At 41.6% G+C, this 20,052-nt stretch overlaps 1 protein-coding gene across 5 annotated transcripts in view; it reads right to left on the reverse strand.

Annotated features, from left to right (window-relative positions):
- The window catches only part of Pak2 (p21 (RAC1) activated kinase 2), a 63,452-nt gene that overhangs the window by 10,570 nt on the left and 32,830 nt on the right, over positions 1–20,052 (reverse strand). For all 5 annotated transcript variants that reach the window (XM_052740477.1, XM_052740478.1, XM_052740481.1 and 2 more), the window contains 9 exons: positions 18,340–18,440; positions 16,400–16,547; positions 15,518–15,549; positions 14,503–14,610; positions 12,564–12,696; positions 9,387–9,450; positions 7,294–7,342; positions 6,207–6,319; positions 3,245–3,362 (listed from right to left, as the gene is read on the reverse strand). In XM_052740477.1, coding sequence (XP_052596437.1) covers positions 3,245–3,362; positions 6,207–6,319; positions 7,294–7,342; positions 9,387–9,450; positions 12,564–12,696; positions 14,503–14,610; positions 15,518–15,549; positions 16,400–16,547; positions 18,340–18,440 — 866 coding nt within the window. The remainder of the gene's footprint in view (positions 1–3,244; positions 3,363–6,206; positions 6,320–7,293; positions 7,343–9,386; positions 9,451–12,563; positions 12,697–14,502; positions 14,611–15,517; positions 15,550–16,399; positions 16,548–18,339; positions 18,441–20,052) is intronic.

A 20,052-nucleotide genomic window follows, 5' to 3' on the forward strand; every position in this document is an offset into this window, starting at 1 on the left:
TGCCTCATCTGTTTGCTTGGTCACTGCTTTTTTTGGGGGGAGGGTTTTTGTTCTGTACCCCATGTTGGCTTGGAGCTCCTCGTAAACCTGCTGCCTCAGTCTCACAAAGTACTAGGACTGCAGGTGCAAGGCACCGTACCTGGAGACTGTTTCTCCTCACTGATCTTTGATTATGTGTGGGGATAGCTGTGTACCTGGGTTCAATGCTTTTGGAGGCCAGAAGAGGGAATGGGATCCCCTGAAGCAGGAATTACAGGCAGTTGAGAGTTGCCAGACATTGGTGCTGGAAACTAAACTCCAGCTCCCTGGAAGAGCAGGAAGCATTTTTAACCACTGAGCCATCTTTCCAAGCTCCACTTCTCACTGATTTTCAAAACGTAGTTTTCAGTGGCTCACTTATAAAATGAAGACTGGGCCTATATAACTTCTAGGCCTTTTCAGGTTTAAATGTCTAAGACTGCACCGCACTTGGTAAGCACACACAGATTTTTGAGAAATGATCTCAACCTTAAGTGGACTTGTGACCAGGTATAACAATGGGGGTGCACACCTTTAATCCCAGCATTTAGGAGGCAGAGGAAGGAGGATTTCTGTAAGGCTAGGCAGAGCTACATAGTAAGATCTTGTCACCCACACAAACAGAGTGTATTTGTGATTATTCCTACTAGAACCTGAGCTACCCCAGAGTCTTGGTTTTAACTACAGAATAAGTAGTTAGGATTTGTTCAAGGCTTCAATGTGGTCTAAGCAGACGTCCTCATACTGTCATGGTGGAGTTCCTATCAAACTGTATCCACAGCCTGATGAAAGGAGAGGGCGGTGGCAGGGCTCAGTGGCACAGCACCAGCATGCATGAGGCTCTGGGGTTCAACGCCAGCACCGCAAAAACGAAATAAAGAATCCTTAGTATAAAAGAGTAACTTTCCGAGGCTGTAGAGACGGCTCAGCAGTTAAGAGCCTGACTGTTCTTCCAGAGGATGTAGGTTCAGTTCCCAGCACCCACAGAGCAGCTCACAAGTGTCTGTAACTCCAGGATCCAACATCCTCACACAGACATACACACAGGCAAAAACCAATGCACATAAAAGTAAAAATAAATGAATTTAAAAAAAAATACCTTTCCTCTGATGCCTCATACCAGAAAGCATTGAGTATAAAGACTAAGTTTCTCCTTTCCTTAAACGGAAAATGAGATTTTCGGGGGATTAGAGAGATGGCTCAGCCACTAAAAGCACTGGCCACTTTCCCAGGGAACCTGGGTTCACAGTAGCTCACAACTCTAACTCCAGTCCCAATGCCCTCTCCTGGCCTCCTTGGGTACTGCATGCATACAGTACACAGGCAAACGTGCAGCCCAAACACCCCCCCACACAAAATACAATACACAAAATCTCACACAAAACTCTGGTCTAGTGTTTCTAAACATAAAAGGAGACTGAATTGTAAAACTGAGAAAACTCAGTTGTATTTTTTATTATTCCCATCAGAGTAGATCAAAATTTGTATACCATTTTCAACAACTAAAAATCTTATTCCAAAATCTCAACTACTGCCCCCCCCCCCCCCTCTGGCTTTTTGAGACAGGGTCTCTTGTGTAGCTTTGGCTGTCCTTGTACTTAGAGATCCACCTGCCTCTGCCTCCCAAGTGCTGGGATTAAAGGTGTATCACCATGCCTGGTTATGAACTGTTCATTTAAGTTGGGGAGATAGATCTGTGTCAGTACACCTAATCAGGTTCTTGGGAAGGATAAAGGGTAGGGAAATATTTATACAATTTACAAATCTGTCACAGTTCTAAAATTCTGGCACAGAAAGAAAATCAAAGTGAATGGGTAACAAAACTTTATTTATTGAGTATACAGTATTCTGTCTGCATGTGTGCCTGTGGGCCAGAAGAGGTTGTGAGCCACCAAGTGGTTGCTGGGAATTGAACTCAGGACCTGTGGAAGAGCAGCCAGGTGCTCTTAACTGCTGAGCCATTTCTCCAGGTAGATAACAGAACTTCTAAAACTGTTGGATCAACTGAGCAGAACTGCTAGAAAAACCAACGAAACACAAATTTGTAAATTTTAGCCAGCTTTTAAGTGACCCAATGTACTCGTTAAAGGATGTGTGCTATTTGGAACTATTAAAGAGCTCTGTGTGACACCAGGCACAGCGGTGCACGCCTGTAATTCCAGCACCTAGGAGTACCACAATGAAGTCATCCTCCTGCATATTGCTTGAGGCCAGCCAGGACCACAGGAGGCCCTATCTCACAGAGCAGCAGTTGATATTTTCTAAGAATTGGGTTTTAAATACCTTTGGTAAAAGCCGAAAAAGAAAGACCTCCTATCTGCAACCTTTCCAGTTCACATTTGTATCACTGTACATTGCTGAAGGCTAAAGACAAACCACAGAGAACACAAAATAGTCCTATGAACTTAGCACAAACCTCCACAAGTTGTCCTCTGACTTCCATGTATGTGTCATGGTATGCACATGCCCACCCATATGCACATACATACAAGTAAAAATGTAATAAAAATTTAAAATATATGTATACAAGAAAATAACTAGGTTCATCACCTTCAGTGGTCTTACTAAAGCCAAGGGCATCGCACAGATACTTAAGCATATACATCTTGTTTGTCACACTGGTTCTAGTTTCTACTACTGACTCACACATTTTTGTATGTTTTTGTGTTTGGAGACAGGGTTTCTCTGTGTAGTTTTGGTGTCTGTCCTGGATCTCACTCTGTAGCCCAGGCTGGCCTCGAGCTCACAGAGATCTGCCTGGCTCTGCTTCCCAAGTGCTGGGATTAAAGGCGTGCGCCACCACCACCCAGCTTTGATTCACACACTTTTAATGGTATTCTATTTTCCTATCTAGATGATGATCACACTGCTAAAGTCTGCCTGTGACTTCTATACCTCACAGGACCATGTTTTGTCCCCAAATTATGTTCCAAAGGAAGGAAAGGGCTAAAGTTCTTTTTTTTTTTTTTTCCCTTTTTGTTTTTATTGGAGACAGGGTCTCACTATGCAGTCCTGGCTGGCCTCACATTTATAGAGCTCTCCCTATGCATCCCCATGCCCAGCAGGATTGAAGCTCTTATCTGGGATGAAATAATAGAGGAAGAACTTGCAAAAAAAAGAACACATAAAAAGTATACAGAGAAAAAGTCTCTGCACATACACAAAAAAATCCTTTTCTTCATCCTTGCTAAGTATGCACTCTAACATCCAAAGGACGCAGACCCACCTCTCTGCACACAGCTGCAATCTGTGCTTCGTCCATGCAGGTTTCTGTTACAACATCAGTGAGGGACCCACCAGCAAGGTACTCCATTACCACAAACAACTCATCTCCTACCAGGTAACTGAAAACAGAACATACAAAATACACGTGGGTTTTTATTTTTTCTAAGAACATGGCTCTCTGCACTGAGGAATTAAAATGCCAAGCATATTAACAACAAAAGCAAAGAGCCAACAGTTTGAGAACTAGGAAGAGCACTAGATAGGTACAACAGCAGCACAGATTTAGATGTTCTCAGCTGGGCAGAGTGGTGCACACCTTTAGTCCCAGCACTGGATCTCTGTGAGTTTGACCAGCGTGGTCTACATAGTGAGTTTCTGAACAGCCAGAGCTACATAATGAGACCCCGTATGAAAAAACAAAACAATCAAACAAACAAAAATTTAAGATGTCCTTAGCTGGTAGCAATCTACAATCCCAACACTCAAGAAGCAGATAGGAAGATGGCCCTGAATTGGAGGCCACAAGAGCTATAGATAAGACACTGTCTCAAACAAAACAAATGAAAGCCAGAAAACAAAAATGTTTCAGAATCATTTTAAAGTTATAGTTTTCCCACATTGTCAGAGTGTATAAATATGTTATTGCAATTAGAATAATCCAATATAATTGCTTTAAAAAAAAGAATCATTTGATTGGGGCAAGCTAGGCATGGTAGCCACTGAGGTAGGGAGCTGCAAGTTCAAAAACCCTGTCTCAAAAAAAAAAAAACAAAAAACAAACAAAAAGAAAAAACGAGACCCCCAACCCCCGTATGTGTGTGAGAGGGGGAACGAACAAGTGGGAGATCTGGAAATGTTCAGTGACTCATCCGAGGTCACACATATAGAAATTGACATATCCTCAGCCAACCAGTAACCCCAAAGCCTAGGCTTGGTCTAAGCTTTCATGTTGTGCTGATGGGAACAATATTTTATTTTTAAAAAATTTTAAATTAATTTATGCATATGGGTGTTTTGTCTGTGCATGTGTGTGAGTACCAATCAACATGCCTAGAGGCAAGAAGAGGGTGCTGGAGCCCCTGAGACTGGCATTAGAGACATGTGAGCTGCCATGTGGGTGCTGAGAACTGAACCCAGGTCCTCTGGAAGAGCAGCCAGTGCTCCTAACCACTGAGCCATCTCTCTAGCTCTGTGAAATTGATAGTTCAAAAAAGCAAAAATGGGTGGCTGGAGTGTTAAGAGAAGCTGTCTTTCCAGAGGACTCACACCAGGAGGCTCCAAACCTCTCTACCCAGTTCTAGGCTCCGACCCTCCCTCTTCTGGCCTCTCTAGACACCACCATCCGAAGCAGTGCACATAGACAAGCAGGCACACGCATTCACATAATTAAAAAATTCTTAAAAGGAGAAGGCACAGGTAATATCAGAATTTCAAAAAACAAAAAAGATTTCAAAAAGCAAGCAAGGAAATGGATCTGAAAATTTTGTTTCTTTGAATAAAGTCCTTACAAATAAGGGTCAAAGTCTAAGCAAATTTAAATATAGAACAAAATCATCTGCAATCTATTATATCTAATGCAAACTATGCTATCATTCACTAAATACTATATCTAATACAATCTGTTATCATTCACTAAAGTCTTACTATCTAATACAACCTAGGTGGTCATTCACTTAAGTAAATGAGATTCTTTTAAAAAAAAAAAAATCAGTTGTAGGGCCAGAGAGATGGCTCAGTGGTTAAGAGCACTGGCTGCTCTTCCAGAGGACCCAGGTTCAATTCCCTGCATCCGAATGGCAGCTGTCTTTAACTCCAGTTCCAGGGGATCTGGCACCCTCACAGACATATATGTAGGCAAAACACCAATGCACATAAAAATAAATAAATCTGTAAAGAAAACCAGTTGTAACACACACAATTTTATATTTTGCCCTTTATTTGTTGTTTAGCACAATAGCTAAGCTCAGAGATCTTTTGACAGCAACTTGAAATGGAAACATGAAAAGTAACACCTGTAATAAAAACTGTCTGGCCATGGGGACACATGCTCTGACCCCAGCTTCCTGAGAGGCCAAAGCAGGCCCACCACAGGCTTGAGGCTTTCCTCCTGGGTTACATAAAATAACAACTAATCTCACAGCTGGAAACCTGTGGCTAATCATCTCTGCGACAGACCACAGCACGAATCCCAGGCAGCCATTTCCTCATGTTTCTGCTCTGCTCATCTCAGTGACGACAAGCTCCACCAGCAGAGCCCTTCACTGAGATGTCCTCTCCCCTGCCCAGTGAGATGCTTTCAGAAAAGGCCCTCTGCAGTGTGCGCGTTTTCACCTTTCTGCCCTCCCTCTCTGGCTTCCTTTTCAGCATTGGTATTTCAATCTCAAATGCTGTATGTCTACAGAGACTGGAAGAGGGAGCTGACTGCCCTAGACCAGAGTCACGGTGGGTATGAGCCATTATGTGGGTGCTGGAAGCCAACCCTGGGTCCTCTAGAAGGCAGCAAGAGCTCTTAATTGCTCGGCCCTCTCTCCAGCCCTAAATGTCCACTTTTATCCCAGTGCATGTTTGTTTCTTTGCTCATTAATTTTTTGTTTTAAGATTTATCTATGTAATTTACCTGTGTATGTTTGCCACAGTGAGTTTATGTGCACTATGTGAGTGTTAGCAGAGGCCAAAACAGGGCATGGATCCTCTGAAGTGGAGTTACAGGCAGTTCTAAGTTACCATGTGGGTGCTGGGTCCTCCCCAAGAGCAGTAAGTGCTCAGCAAGAGCACAAATCATTTCTCCAGCCTCTTTTTCTCATTTCTTACTTTCCTTCATTCATTCTCCTTTTTAAGACAGGGCCTAATTAGGCTTGCCCTGAACTCTTCCATCCTCCTGTCTCAGCTCTCCAATGTTGGAATTACAGTCATGAATCACTACCCAAGTTGATCTCAATTTTAAAGAACATATTCATATTTACCTGTCCAAGAAGTTAACTATGTTGGGATTCTTTAATTCTTTCATCACCAGAATTTCATTAATGATCAATTCCTTCTTTGGTTGTTTCTGTAAATTAATCTGCTTAATAGCAACCTATAATAAAAAGATATTTGAAACATCAAAACAGCATTCCTAATTCTCTGACAAAGTTACAAGCACCAATTGGCAAGTTATTTAAATATGTATACCTCACACAGTGAGACTGTAACTTACTCATGCATGATGTTTTTACATGTATGCTGCCTATGCACAATGTTTTTGTGATACAGATTCTAAATTATATTTGAATTTGTTTTTAAAATGGCATTTTGTTTGTTTTATGTGTGTGGTTATGCATGTGCCATATTGCACATGCTGAAACCAGAGGGAACGAACTCAGGGTGGTGAGTGACTTTACCTGCTGAGCTATCTCACTGACCCTAGATTTATCTTCAAGTTTACTAACCAACTAAGGTCAGTCTATACCAGGAATTATTGTTTAAAATTCTAAACTGGCAAATATTTTTAAAACATTTCCTTATTTATGACAGTGAATACATACATTCTTCATTCCCCTAACATGACTGACAGATCAACTCTTTTTTTTTTTTTTTTTTTTTTTTTTTTTTTTGGTTTTTCGAGACAGGGTTTCTCTGTGTAGCTTTGCGCCTTTCCTGGAACTCACTTGGCAGCCCAGGCTGGCCTCGAACTCACAGAGATCCGCCTGGCTCTGCCTCCCGAGTGCTGGGATTAAATGCGCCACCACCGCCCGGCTGACAGATCAACTCTTACAATACATTCTAGGGCTGGGACGATAGCTCAGCTGCTAAAGCACTTCCCAGGACAAAGATCTGCATTCCTGTCCCCAAACCTGCTGTGGGGGCACGGATTTATAAATCCAGTGCTTGGGAAGTCCACAGAGGCAGACCCCCTAGGTCCCTGATCAGCCAGTCTCACTTATTTGGTGAGGACAGCCTCTGGCTGCTACACATTTATGCACACGAAAGCACACAAGCCCCGTGTACCCACAGCACGGTTCCACCCTGACCCCTTCTCCCTACACAAAGAGCCGATGGAACAGTAGCTACCTCTTGTCCCAGTGCCACATCAGTCGCAGTAAAAACGGTGCCAGAAGCCCTGGAGGAGAAAAGACAGTTACACCATTCACACTATTCCAACACTGTAAACAACTGAAAAGTTATTTAACATCTTAAGACTCAAGACTTCTAAAACAAAAAGAGGGGAAAGACAAAAAGACAATCCTTGTGGCCAAAACTTACCCAGGAAATATTTCAGAACTATAAAAATATAAGGGAAGAAAAAGAAGAGAACAGCATACACTCACAAATCTACTTCTATGCTTAAGAAACAAAGAAGTGGCAGGGCATGGTGTCCCACACCTTCAATCCCAGCACTCAGGAGGCAGAGACAGGCAGATCTCAGTGGGTTTGAGGCCAGCCTGGTCTACATAATGAGTTCCAGGACAGCCAGGGCTAGGTAGAAAGATCCTGTCATACAATAAACAACAACAACAAAAAAAACCAAACCAACAACAATAAAAAAAAAACAAACCAAAATAACAACAAAAACCAACCAACCAACTAAACAAACAAAAACCCCCAAGGGAAAAACAACACAAACCACTCCTATGAATAAGTAAGCCAGGGTGCATATGTCTATGAGCCCTTACTCAGGAGTTTAAGGCAGGAGGGTGATGCTGGCTCAATGCTAGTTTGGGCTTTACAGAGTTTGTCTCAAGAAAGCAAAATTCGGGCTGGAGAGATGGCTCAGAGGTTAAGAGCACTGACTATTCTTCCAGAGGTCCTGAGTTCAATTCCCAGCAACCACATGGTGGCTCACAACCATCTGTAATGAAATCTGGTGCCCTCTGTGGCCTGCAGGCATACATGCAGGCAGAACACTGCATACATAAGTAAATAAATAAATCAAAAAAAAATTTAAAAAAAAAAAAAAAGAAAGAAAGCAAAATTCAAACCAAACAACAAAATCAAACAATAAACTATGACAAAACTTGAAGGCTGCCTTTCTACCCTTTGTAACAGGACCTACTGGCCTGCGTTCTGTGTGTATTCTGGGTTTGACATGTACCACTCCTAAACATGTTTCTGGACTTCTAATTGCAAAAAAGACATGGATATGTTTCTGAAGAAAATATACTTGACTTCATTTTTAAACTTCACAAAGTTCTGTTTCAAGAATTTCTCTTCAATATCAACACTGGATTAGTGATTGTCATTCATATGCGTAAGCATTATTCTTATTCATTCATCATCATTACTATGTAATTAATTAATTATTATTATTCAAAAGTACAAACATAAAAAAGGCTGGAGATGGAGCTCAGTAGTAGAACCCTTGCCTGGCAGGCACAAGGCTCTACATTTAATCTCCAGCACTGAAAACAGTGACTTTCAATTTTTTTGTTATTAAAATCCATGTTAAATTAAGATTGGAAGAGGAAACAAAACGAAAAACCAAAAACTCAATACTTGACTTAAAGATTTTTTCTTTTACTGCCAATAGCCTGCAATAAATATTTTAATTATCTTTAAAATACATTATATATGTAATCTTTCTACCTATCTGATCCCTCATCACCTACGGGAAAAAGCAATGAAAGCCACACATGGTGACATACACTTTTAGTCCTAGCACCAGGGAAGCTAAGGATGGAGGATCACTAAGACTTGGATTACACAGTGGGTGTGGGGCCAGCCTGGGCTACATATACATAGGTCCCTATGGAAGACGATGATGGAGGAAGTGAAGGGGAGAACAGGTTGAGAGAAAGAGGAGGAGGGAGGAGGGAGGAGGGAGGAGGGAGGAGGGAGGAGGGAGGAGGGAGGATAGACAACATAAAGTTACTATTAACCAGTGCTGGATTACTTTTATTTTTTGAGACAGGGTCTTATTATGGGCTCAGGCTGGCCTCCAATCTGTAGCAATCCTACCCCAGCGTCTCAAGTGACAGGGTTACAAGTATGTATCATTATACCCAACTCAGAAGTACAGTGCTGCTGTAACAGTCTCGACACACAACTGTGTTATGTATTTACACAAGTTCCCAAGTAACACCCAGAATAGTTAAGTACTCAGTGTATGAGGGAAGATTCTGTATACCTAGGAGGACTGAATATGAAATCAACAGACTCAAACTTACCCTTGTCCAATTTTTTCATATCTTGTGTATTTTTTCTTAGGATCACCTATGCTCACAATAGTTCCTATTTTAAACAAACAAAATTAGAAGCCAGTCAAGCAAACTAAATGTAAATAAAATTTGGTAATTATTCCTTTTAATAATCTGCACTGATTATAAAGGTGCTTTTCCATACACGAAGTTTCAAAAAATAATTTGCTTTAAACAATCAATACTGAAGAAAAATAAGCAGGGGCTGGAGAAATGTCTCAACAGTTAAAACCATGGGACCTGGGTTCAGTTTCCAGCACCCGCATAATAGCTTACATACACCCATAACTCCAGTTCCAGGGGATCTAATATCCACTCCTGACCTCTGCTGGCACTAGGCATACACGTGATGCATATACATACATATAGGCAAAACACTCAATACACATAAAATTTTAAAGTTGAAAAGAAACCAAGAAAAATAAGCAATAAAAGGTGGTGACACTCTTCTCCATTGGGTTAGACCCCCCCCCCCCACACACACACACACACAAGGTTTCTCTGTGTAGGTCTGGCCGTCCTGGAACTCACTTCTGTAGACCTGGCTGGCCTCGGATTCAAAGATCCACCTGCCTCTGCCTCCTGAGTGCTGGGATTAAAGATGTTTGCCTTCACTGGTTAGACCAGGTTAGACATTTTAATCACTTTCTTAAAAATCACGACATTTAGCCAGGTGGTGGTGACGTACGCCTTTAATCCCAACACTCGGGAGGCAGAGCCAGGCGGATCTCTGTGAGTTCGAGGCCAACCTGGTCTACAAAGCAAGTTCCAGGACAGACTCCAAAGCTATATAAAGAAACCCTGTCTCGAACCCACCCCCCCAAAAAAATCATGACATTTGCCAGGCAGTGGTGGTACACGCCTTTAAATCCAGCACTCAGGAGGCAGAGGCAGGCAAATCTCTGAGGTCAGCCTGGTCTACAGACTGAGTGCCAGAACAGCCAGGACTACACAGAGAAATCCTATCTCAAAAAACAAAACCAAACAAACAAAAAAGACATTTTAGTATAACCAACTATCTCAGTCAGCCTGAAACTCATGGGGTTCTCAGGATGCAGGGGGTATAGTGTGTGTGTGTGTGTGTGTGTGTGTGTGTGTGTGTGTGTGTGTGTGTGTGTGTGTGTGCGCGCGCGCGCGTGTGTGTAAAAACAAAACCAAAACCCAGGCTCCTGTATCACAGGCTAGTCTTGAACTTACTAAGTAGTTGAGGATGATCTTAAACTTTTGACCCTCTTGCTTCTACCTCACAGATGCTGGGATGCAAGTATGCACCATCCTGTCCCATTTATGTAGTGCTGGAGATCAAACATCTTAGGGCATTGATGGGAGAATTCCCACAAAGCTATAACCAGTTTGAAACTAGAGTATTAGTACCTGGCTTTGATCTGCCTTTTGTGATTGCACCCCGGCTCCATACCTTCTATTTGAAGTCTTATCTGAGAATTTTCCTATGCAAACTTACTAACAACCCAGAAAACTGTGGTACTGTTACTGAGAATTTGCATTTGGCATTATCCCTCTGGGGGGCTTAGATCAAAGACTTTGGTATATGGAAATTGACTTGTTAAAGGTGTAATTTGTGTAACAATAAAAGGGCCCTTTGCTGAGCAAGGGTGATTCAGTCCTTAGGGGCGAATTCACCCTGCAGCTGGAAAGGATAAAAGTTTATCCTTCAGGTGCCCAGTATTTCTTTCCATGGATCCATGTGAACCCATTATACAACAGGGCATGCTAGGTAAGCACTCTACCAGCTCAGCTCCACCCCCAGCCCTTTTCTTAATTGATTGAGATAGCCTTGGCTAATCCAGAACCTAATATGTGGTCCAGGCTAGCTTTGAACTCACACCAATACTCCTGGCTCAACTTCCTAAATGCTGAGATTACAGGTAAAAGCCACCATGACCATCTATGACTTTGATAAGCTGTGAAAGACTTACTATCAGAAATAATAAATGAGTAAAAAGCTAACTGAAAGACCCTTAAATGCCTTTCAAACTCTTCCAGTCCATCTTTCACCTTTTGTTTTGTTTTGTTTTGTTTTAAGACAGGGTTTCTCTGTGTAGCCTTGGCTGTCCTGGAACTCACTCTGTAGACCAGGCTGGTTGATCCCCCTGCCTCTGCCTCCCGAGAGCTGGGATTAAAGGCTTGCACCACCACTGCCCAGAAAAACTAAGTATTTTGAAAAAACTTCAATATACTAAGAAATAAATATTAAATTCAAGAAATTGGAAAAAAATCTTAAACTCATATTTACTATTAAGTCAAAACAGGAGAAAATGACTCAGCATTGTCAGCTGCTTAAGGCAAGACATGACTAGATGAAGCAAAGTTATAATCTACCTAAGTACTGCACCGCTCCAAGCTATAAACACAAAGCCAAGGCCCCAGTGAGACACTGAAAAGAACTTCGGCAAAGGGGCAGGTAACTAGAGGTCATGACTAAATGGTGGCAGCCACTGTCCTGGTCTAGTGTTTGAAAGGAGCAGCTTGCCAAAGAGAAGGACATTATGTATTTCCACAAACTGCTGGGGTAAAAGCAGGTTCGTACTTGAAAGTGTTGAGGAATAAAAGCAATAACTAGCTACAGGGAATCTTTCCTTGACTCCTAGGTCAGTGCTCTGTGGAGCTGCTGTAGATTTGTCAACAGATACTATTGTTACCTTTTAATGCTTGACCTAAGCCAACAATGGTAGACTATAAGGAAAGAAAAAGAACCCCCTACATACTGTATGCTGATACATATTACAGAAAGTCACATTCTTTAGGAACACTTTATGTTTCTTTTTTGTTTAGTATGTATGTATATGTGTGGGTGCATGCATGTGTCTGCATACACAGAAGTCAGAAAATTTGGGGTGGTCGGTTCTCTCCTTCCTCCATGTGGACGCTAGGGATCGAACTCAGTCATCAGGCTTGGTGGCAAGTGTCCTTTCCCACTGAGCCATCTCACCAGCACACAAGGGACATTTTTATAGGTTTGTATTGAGAAGCTGCATACAAGCCCCTTTGACAGGGTTTTAAACTATGTCCTTTGGATGTGGCTGGCAGGGACCAAGGGTTTTACACACACTAAGCAAATGCTTCCCCTGGGCAGCAGTTATCCCCAGCTCTGGGCCAAATATTTTTAGGAAAATATAGACTGCATACTTAATTTCTCCATAATCTCTTCATCTGTCATCTTGGCTTTCTTTTTCTGTTTGTCTGAAGACTTGGCACCACTGTCAACATTAGAATCACCAACTGGAGCAGGAATAGGGTCGATAACAGACCGTGTGTAAATCTGTAGAAATATAGTTCACTGTTGAGACTTGAGAAAAAAAACATTTTCAGATGGTCTTAGTAGCAGAAAATGCATTTTTTTTTTTAAATAGCAAAACTAAGTTATCTTTCCTACAGCTTTGAAGAATGGGACAGTATATTCACACAACAAACACATAACTGCCAGGCATGGTGACGCATGTCTGTAAGCCTAGCACTCTGGAGGCAGATACAGGAAGTCAAAGGACAGACACTTTGAGCTACTGTAAGACCCTTTTACCTCCCCACAACAAGTAACCAGGAAAACAATGTTTAACTTTTTTTGGTCACAGCATGTATGTGTTTTGAAAGTATCTAGCAAAATAGGTCCATGAAATTCCAGTGTGGCTATATCTAAAGTACTGAGAACAATGTAATGAAAAGAAGCACACTTGTGGGGATAGAGAGATGGCTGAGTGATTAAGAGCACTAGTTACTTCTCCAAAGGACCCAGGTCCAATTCCCAGCACCCACATGGCTGCTCATAACCATCTGTAACTCAGTTCCAGAGGATATGATGCCCTTATCCGACCTCCATAGGCAACAGGTACAATGTAGTGCACAGATATATACCCAGGCAAAATATTCACACACATAAAATAAAAATAATAAATAAATAAAAAGCACACCTTAGTAACACACACCTTAGTAACAGAAAAGAATAAGTCTTGGTGTTGAAATAACTAGAACCACACCCTCTAGGTGAGTTACACAAACTCGACATTGATCATTTCCTCTCAGCCAGCCAGTCCTGGACTCATAAAGAAAACAGTCCTCTACCACTGCATCAGTCTCAGCTCTGTCTGCTGAGTGGAGTGGAGTCCCGGGCAGCACAGGCACCATACTGCATTCTACCTCATCACAGCAGGAAGGACAGTCCGGGAACGGGTTCTCACTGCTGGCACCACTAAGGCTCCTACTCTTAAAATTCTCTTAGTCAGTAAGTAATTTCACTCCTAAATGCCTCTTGAATAAACATACAGTCTCTGAGAGCAAGGTCAAATATATAACCCAGGGAACAGCAATGATTTAGTTTTAGATATAATAGCTATCTATATTGAGAAAGCTAACAAAATAGATCTTTAGAACAGAGGGAAAAAAAAGGAAAACCCAGTGAGCTAAGTACTTTAACTTTTAAAGAAGCTGTTAATTGTCTTTTTTGTTTGCTTTTAGAAATGAGGTTCAGGGTCTTAGTATGTAGCTCTAGTTGGCCTGGAACTCACTAAAATGTGGCCTCCAGCTCCCAGAGATCCACCTATCATGCTGGGATTAGGATGGGCACCACCACGCCTACTCAAGACATTACTTTTCTAAGTAGTTTTTATTAGTTTTAATTTACTTATTGTGTGTATATGCACATGCATCATAATGTGCAGCAGGTGGTCAGAGGACAAGTAGTAGGAGCTACTTCTCCCTCTACCATTTGGGTCCTGGGGATTGAATGTACACTGTCAGGCTTGGTGGTAAACACCTTTATCTGCCGAGTCACTCCATCAGCTCCAAAAAGTACGTTTTGATAAATAACCAAGTTTCTCCACACTAATATATATATATTTTCGAGACAGGGTTTCTCTGTGTAGTTTTGGTGCCTGTCCTGGATCTCACTCTGTAGACCAGGCTGGCCTCGAACTCACAGAGATCCGCCTGGCTCTGCCTCCCGAATGCAGGGATTAAAGGCATGTGCCACCGTGGCCTGGCCCGTACTACAATATTTTAAGCTTGAGGGCCTTTAAGCATCTTGACTACGTTTTTAAAAACACACAGTGCAGGTCGTCAGTCAGTCACTCACTGATTTCGTATGATCTGGCCGAGGGGCAATGACAGGAGGAGCAGCGTCTTCATCATCATCGTCTTCCTCTGTCACTGCTGCTGATGTTTCTGATCCCTTGGTATTCAGCTGCACTCATCACAGGAGCAAAAAAGGAGGATAAGCCAAAAAAATTAAAAGGTTAAAATGTGACGCCCCTTTAAAAATATTTTTAAAAGTTTCTTTCTTTAACAGTTCATTTAAAAACACATGAATTTCACTGGATCTGATACAACCAATTACAAAGTAAATGAATACATACAGTCAGTATCATTTTTAGTGGGGAGGCGGCTCTGCTAAGGCTTGAACCCAAGGCCTGTGTATGGTGTAACTGCTCTACTACTGAGCTACATCCATGGCTCTCAAGTATACTGGAGTACTATTCCTGTCCTTTACATAAGCACACACAGTGCTCTGTAAGGAAGCAATCTACTCACAGGACAAAAGCAAAGGTCCTCGGATGCTGGAGACACAAACCTCACTTTGAGGCATTAAAGATCCAGGTTAATAAAGCAAGAAAAGGAGCGGGCATGTTTTAGCTACTTAGAAAGTGCCACAGTTTATCATACTCAGGATGGTAGTGATAGGAGGTTTGGGGAGAAGAGAGTAAGCCACCCAGTTCACCATATTCAAGTTCAATACTGCAACACTGGAGAAGTAGCTAAATTGCTCTGGAGGGCTTTATAAAGTTTAGTTGCTTTAAAGTGCCCACCCAAATCCTACTTACTTAATATGGCTTCTTTCCTTCAACTAATCAAGTAGCTAACTTAAAACAAAAACAAAAACTACACAGATATTTATCTGATGGCTAATGTTATGTCTTTTGAGACATGGTCCTTCAAACTCACAGTGAGTTCACCACCTTGGCTTCTTGAGTGATGAGGTTAGAGACATGGGTTATCACATCTAACTGTTTTATATTTTAGCAAGCAAAATAAAAAGGTTTGTTTTAGGTAACCTACATTAGAACATAAACTATAATAAATTATTAACTTACTGCTGGTGTTCCAGAAGGAAAGCCATCTTTCTCTAAATGTGAAACAGAAAAGATATTACCAATTTGAAAGAGAAAACTAGGATATGACCAGCAAAAAGCCCACCAAACAAACAAACAAACAACAAAACAAAACAAAAGGCAGAGAGGGTTTTGCTGTGTAGCTCTGGCTGGCCTGGTATTTGCTATATAGTCCCTGCTAGTCGTTCTTTCTTTCTCTCCCACCCCAAATGTAGATTTTATTTATTTTGTGTACACCAGTGTTTTGCCTTCATGCATCTGTGTGCATCACCTATGTCTGGTGCCCCAGAGGTCAGAAGAAGGCACTGGATTTCTTGGAACTGGAGTTAGGAATGGTCTGAGCCACTGTGTGGGTGCTGAGAACTGAACCTGGGTCTTCTAAGAACAACAAGTGCTCTTAATCCTGAGCCATTTTTCCAGTCCATTTTTTTGGGGGACGACGACGACAGGATCTTAGGGTGGTGTGGAGCTCAAAATGTAGACCAGAGTGGCCTTGAACTCACAGAGATCTGCCTATCTCTGCCACCCAGATGGAATTAAGGGTGTTTTTCAGCACACCCAGCTGAGTAGAAAAACACTTTTCATTTCAAAGCCTGCCATTTATTTATATAAAAACTTTCATTTTATCCCACTAACAATAACCATCTCCAGCACGAGCTTGTCTATAAATTCAGACCTTTTGTGCCTTCTATCACTGGCAGTCATTTAAAAGCACCAAAGAGGAAAAGATTGAAAAAACAGAGCCAAAACATGCCCTACTCCATTTCTGGCAAACGATGAGACCCCCGTCGTCACTCTCTGAAGGCAGATGTATGCAGGAGGAGGACAGCAGCTGGCCCCGTCTCTTCCTCCCTGCCGTCTTACCAGGCGGAGTGAAGCTCAGGTACTTCTGCTTCACAGTGTTCGAGTCGTAGAACTTCAGGACGTCCAGCACAGCCTGAGGGTTCTTCTTCTGCTCTAGTTTGGTGATGTTGGAGGTCTGCAGCAGCCTCGCCCACTGTTCTGGCATGCCCTAGCAAGAAGTAATCCATAGGTCAGTTATGATGTGAACTGCTCTAACAAAGAACATTTTCATAGACCAAGGACAACCAACCAATACACACACATTTTAGGCTTCGCTAAAAAAAGTTTCTAAAAAATGTATTATTCTTTTTTTGGATTTATGTATGAATGTTTTGCCCACATATATGTCTGTCTATACAGCACATGTCATGGATGGTTGTGAACTGAGATGTGAGTGTAGGAATTGGACCCAGGTCCTCTGCAAGAACAAGTACTCTTAACTACTAAGCAGTTCTACAGCCCCTATTTAGTTTTTAAACAAAGTTTTAACTATACAGCTCAGCCTGGCCTGGAATTCACAATACTTCCCTTAGGTGCTTTGGTATTGGAATTACAGATATATAGTTTTTTTGAGATAAGATTTCTCCATGTAGCTCTCTCTGGCTGTCCTGGAACTCACTCTGTACACTAGGCTGGCCTCCAATTCAGAGATAGGCCTGCCTCTGCCTCCTAAGTGCTGGGATTAAAGGTATACACCACCACATCCTGCCAAAAGTATAGTTTTGTTTTTTTTTTAAAGGACTATGTGGTCAAAAAACAGACTCTAGTGTAGTCCTCAGGTGGCTCCCCATTTTTGTTTGAGATAGGGTCTTCCACTGACCTAGAATGTTACAAGTAGGCTGGGAGTGCAGGATCACAGCATAACATCTGGCTTTTGAGTTTTAGGGACCTGAACTCAGGTCATCTGAGTCAATTGAGCCATTACTCAGCCCTAAAAGTCCATTCCTCTGTATCTGTTTTTTTTGTAACTATAATTGATAGTTTTAGCTCTCTAGAGAAAAAAGTCATCCAACTACTAATTTATTTAAAGGTTTTTTTTTTTTTTGAGACAGGGTTTCTCCATGTAGTTTTGGTACCTGTCCTGGATCTCACTCTGTAGACCAAGCTGGCCTCAAACTCACAGAGATCCACTAGGCTTTGCCTCCTGAGTGCTGGGATTAAAGGCGTGCACCACCACCACACAGCTAACAGTTATTTTATGTATATGAATGTTTTGCCTACATTTATGTAGTTCTGAGCCACCTCTCCAGCCCCAATTACTAATATTTTTAGGACAAACATAAAACAGTAAGAACTGACAACTAATGCTAGTTATAATAGTCAGCATGTAACCCCACACTCTTAGGAGGATTCAGAGTTCCAGGTTCTACTGGGATCATAGCAAGAATTTGCTTTAAACAAACAATAACAAAGGAAAAAAAACTAATCATCACATGGGATAGAAAAGCTCAACACCAGTCATGTTAGCCCATAGCTATCACCCCAGCACATGGAAGGCAGAAACAGGAGGACTGAGTTCAAGACCAGTCTCAAAAACAAAACGAGTTCACAGGAGGCCAGCCTGGGCTACATAAAAATCCTGTCTCAAAAAACAGGAGAGAAAAACTGATTTCAAACTTTACTAAAGATGCTTGAGTACCCTTTTCAGTTTCTTGAGTGTGTACACATCTGCAGGGGTCACAGGGTCATCTCAGACATCACTGTCTTCCACCTGGAGACAAGGTCTCTTGTTTTTACGACTTATATACCACGCTAGCTGCCCTGTGAGCCTTCAGATTCTCTAGTCTCCCATCATACTGTAGGAGTACTACAATTACTTCTGTATTGTGTTGTGTGCATTCTGGGGATTTAAACTTGGGTCCTCACACTTGTACAGTAAGTGCTTCTCTTCACTGAACAATCCCTGCAACCCTTCAGCACTGTTTTACTGTCAAAAACAAACCTCACTTAGGTAAACTTACAGTGAACTCGCCAGTAACAGCGTCAAAGCCAACATGGATGGTGTGTTCAAAATCAGATGGAGGAGAAATCTCTGGCCGTTCTTTTTCTTTCTTTTTACTTCCTAGAGGGCATGGGGGTAGGGAGAGAAAATAATCTCTTTAAACAGAGCTAATTACGGCATTTGTTATTGTGTTTGTATTTTTCCTGAAACTGGTGAGGAATGAAGTTATTGCAGAAGAATCTTCCACTGGGAACAATAGCTGATAGGAAACTGGCGCGCGCGCGCACACACACACACACACACACACAGTCTGCACCCTGCTGGAGGTGCCTCCACAGACACATTTATAGAGGCCACTTGAGCAAGCTGAAGTTCTCCTTCTCTCCCTCCTCCTCCTCCAACTTGCTTTTCTGAGACAGGGCCTTATTCTCCAGTGTACACTGGCCTCAAATTCACGATAATTCTTCTGTATCAACCTATAGATATTAAGGTTGAACGCATGAGCCACCACACATGGCTTACACTTTCCTTTTATAGTTTATATATAACTATTTATAGTTAGTAAATGTAACATCTTTATATTATCCAACTTTCCTATGGTTCCACTGCAAAAATTTTTTTTTCAACACTCTTGCTACATCACTGTAACATCCTTTGCAAATTCAAACACACCAATGCCTTCTCCCCACCAGTCCTCCTCCTCTAACCTGTAGCTCCTAAACCTGTGGGTCTATTTCTGGATGCTCTGCTCTCTTCAAATCATGTCTATCATTATGCCAACCCTGGTACCTTGATTACTGTCATCTTTATACAAACACTGAAAGTACAGTCTAAGTCCTTTTTTTTTTTTTTTTTTTTTTTTTACTTTTTTCAAATCTGCTGGGATTATTTCAGGTTCTCTACATTACTCTAAGAAATGAAGAATATTTTAAATTTCTACAAAGAGCCTTCTAGGGCTGTGACAGGAACTGTATTTAATCTATAAATCTATTTAGAGTTTATTGACACCTTGCCTTCTGATCCTTGACCAACAGCAAATCTCAATAAATTAGGTCTTTAATTTCTCTCAGCAATGTTTGCTGGTATAGGGAGACAGAATACAGATTCTGCCACTACTTTATCATACTTCCGCACAGGAAGACTTATTAATTTTTGATGCTACTAAAAATGATAGTTTTGGGGTTTGGGATGCAGCTCAGAGGTTGCTTGTGCTCATCTAGCATGCTTGCAGTTTTGGGTCAGCCCCACCAGGAAATACAAAATAAAACTCATTCTTCAGGACTGATCTTTTCTACTTACTTTTAACCCCGCCCCTGGGGTTTCTTTGTGAAAGTCCTGGCTGTCCTGGAACTCACTCTGTAGACCAGGCTGGCCTCGAATTCACAGAGATCCCCCTGCCACTGCATCCCTAGTGCTAGGATTTAAGGTGTGCACCACCACCACCCGGCTATTTTTAAAATTTTTGAGGCATCACAGAATTTTCTATAAAGTAATGTTCTGTGGTAAACTAAGGAAAGGCTTGCATGTCCTAATTTGGATAATTTTATTTTATTTTTTCCTTCCATTTCTTTAAGAGAATTTTTTATTTTCTCTTTAAGGGAGTTTTTCTTTTCCTCTTTAAGGGCCTCTATCATCTTCTTAAAGTCATTTTTAGGATTGATTTCTTCTGCTTCTTCTGCCTTGGTATGTTCAGGTCTTGCAGGTGTAGAATCGCTAGGTTCTGATGTTGTCA

Source organism: Peromyscus californicus, unplaced genomic scaffold, assembly GCF_007827085.1.
Source record: "Peromyscus californicus insignis strain IS unplaced genomic scaffold, ASM782708v3 Scaffold_16__1_contigs__length_79575227, whole genome shotgun sequence".
NCBI classification, from domain to species: domain Eukaryota; kingdom Metazoa; phylum Chordata; class Mammalia; order Rodentia; family Cricetidae; genus Peromyscus; species Peromyscus californicus.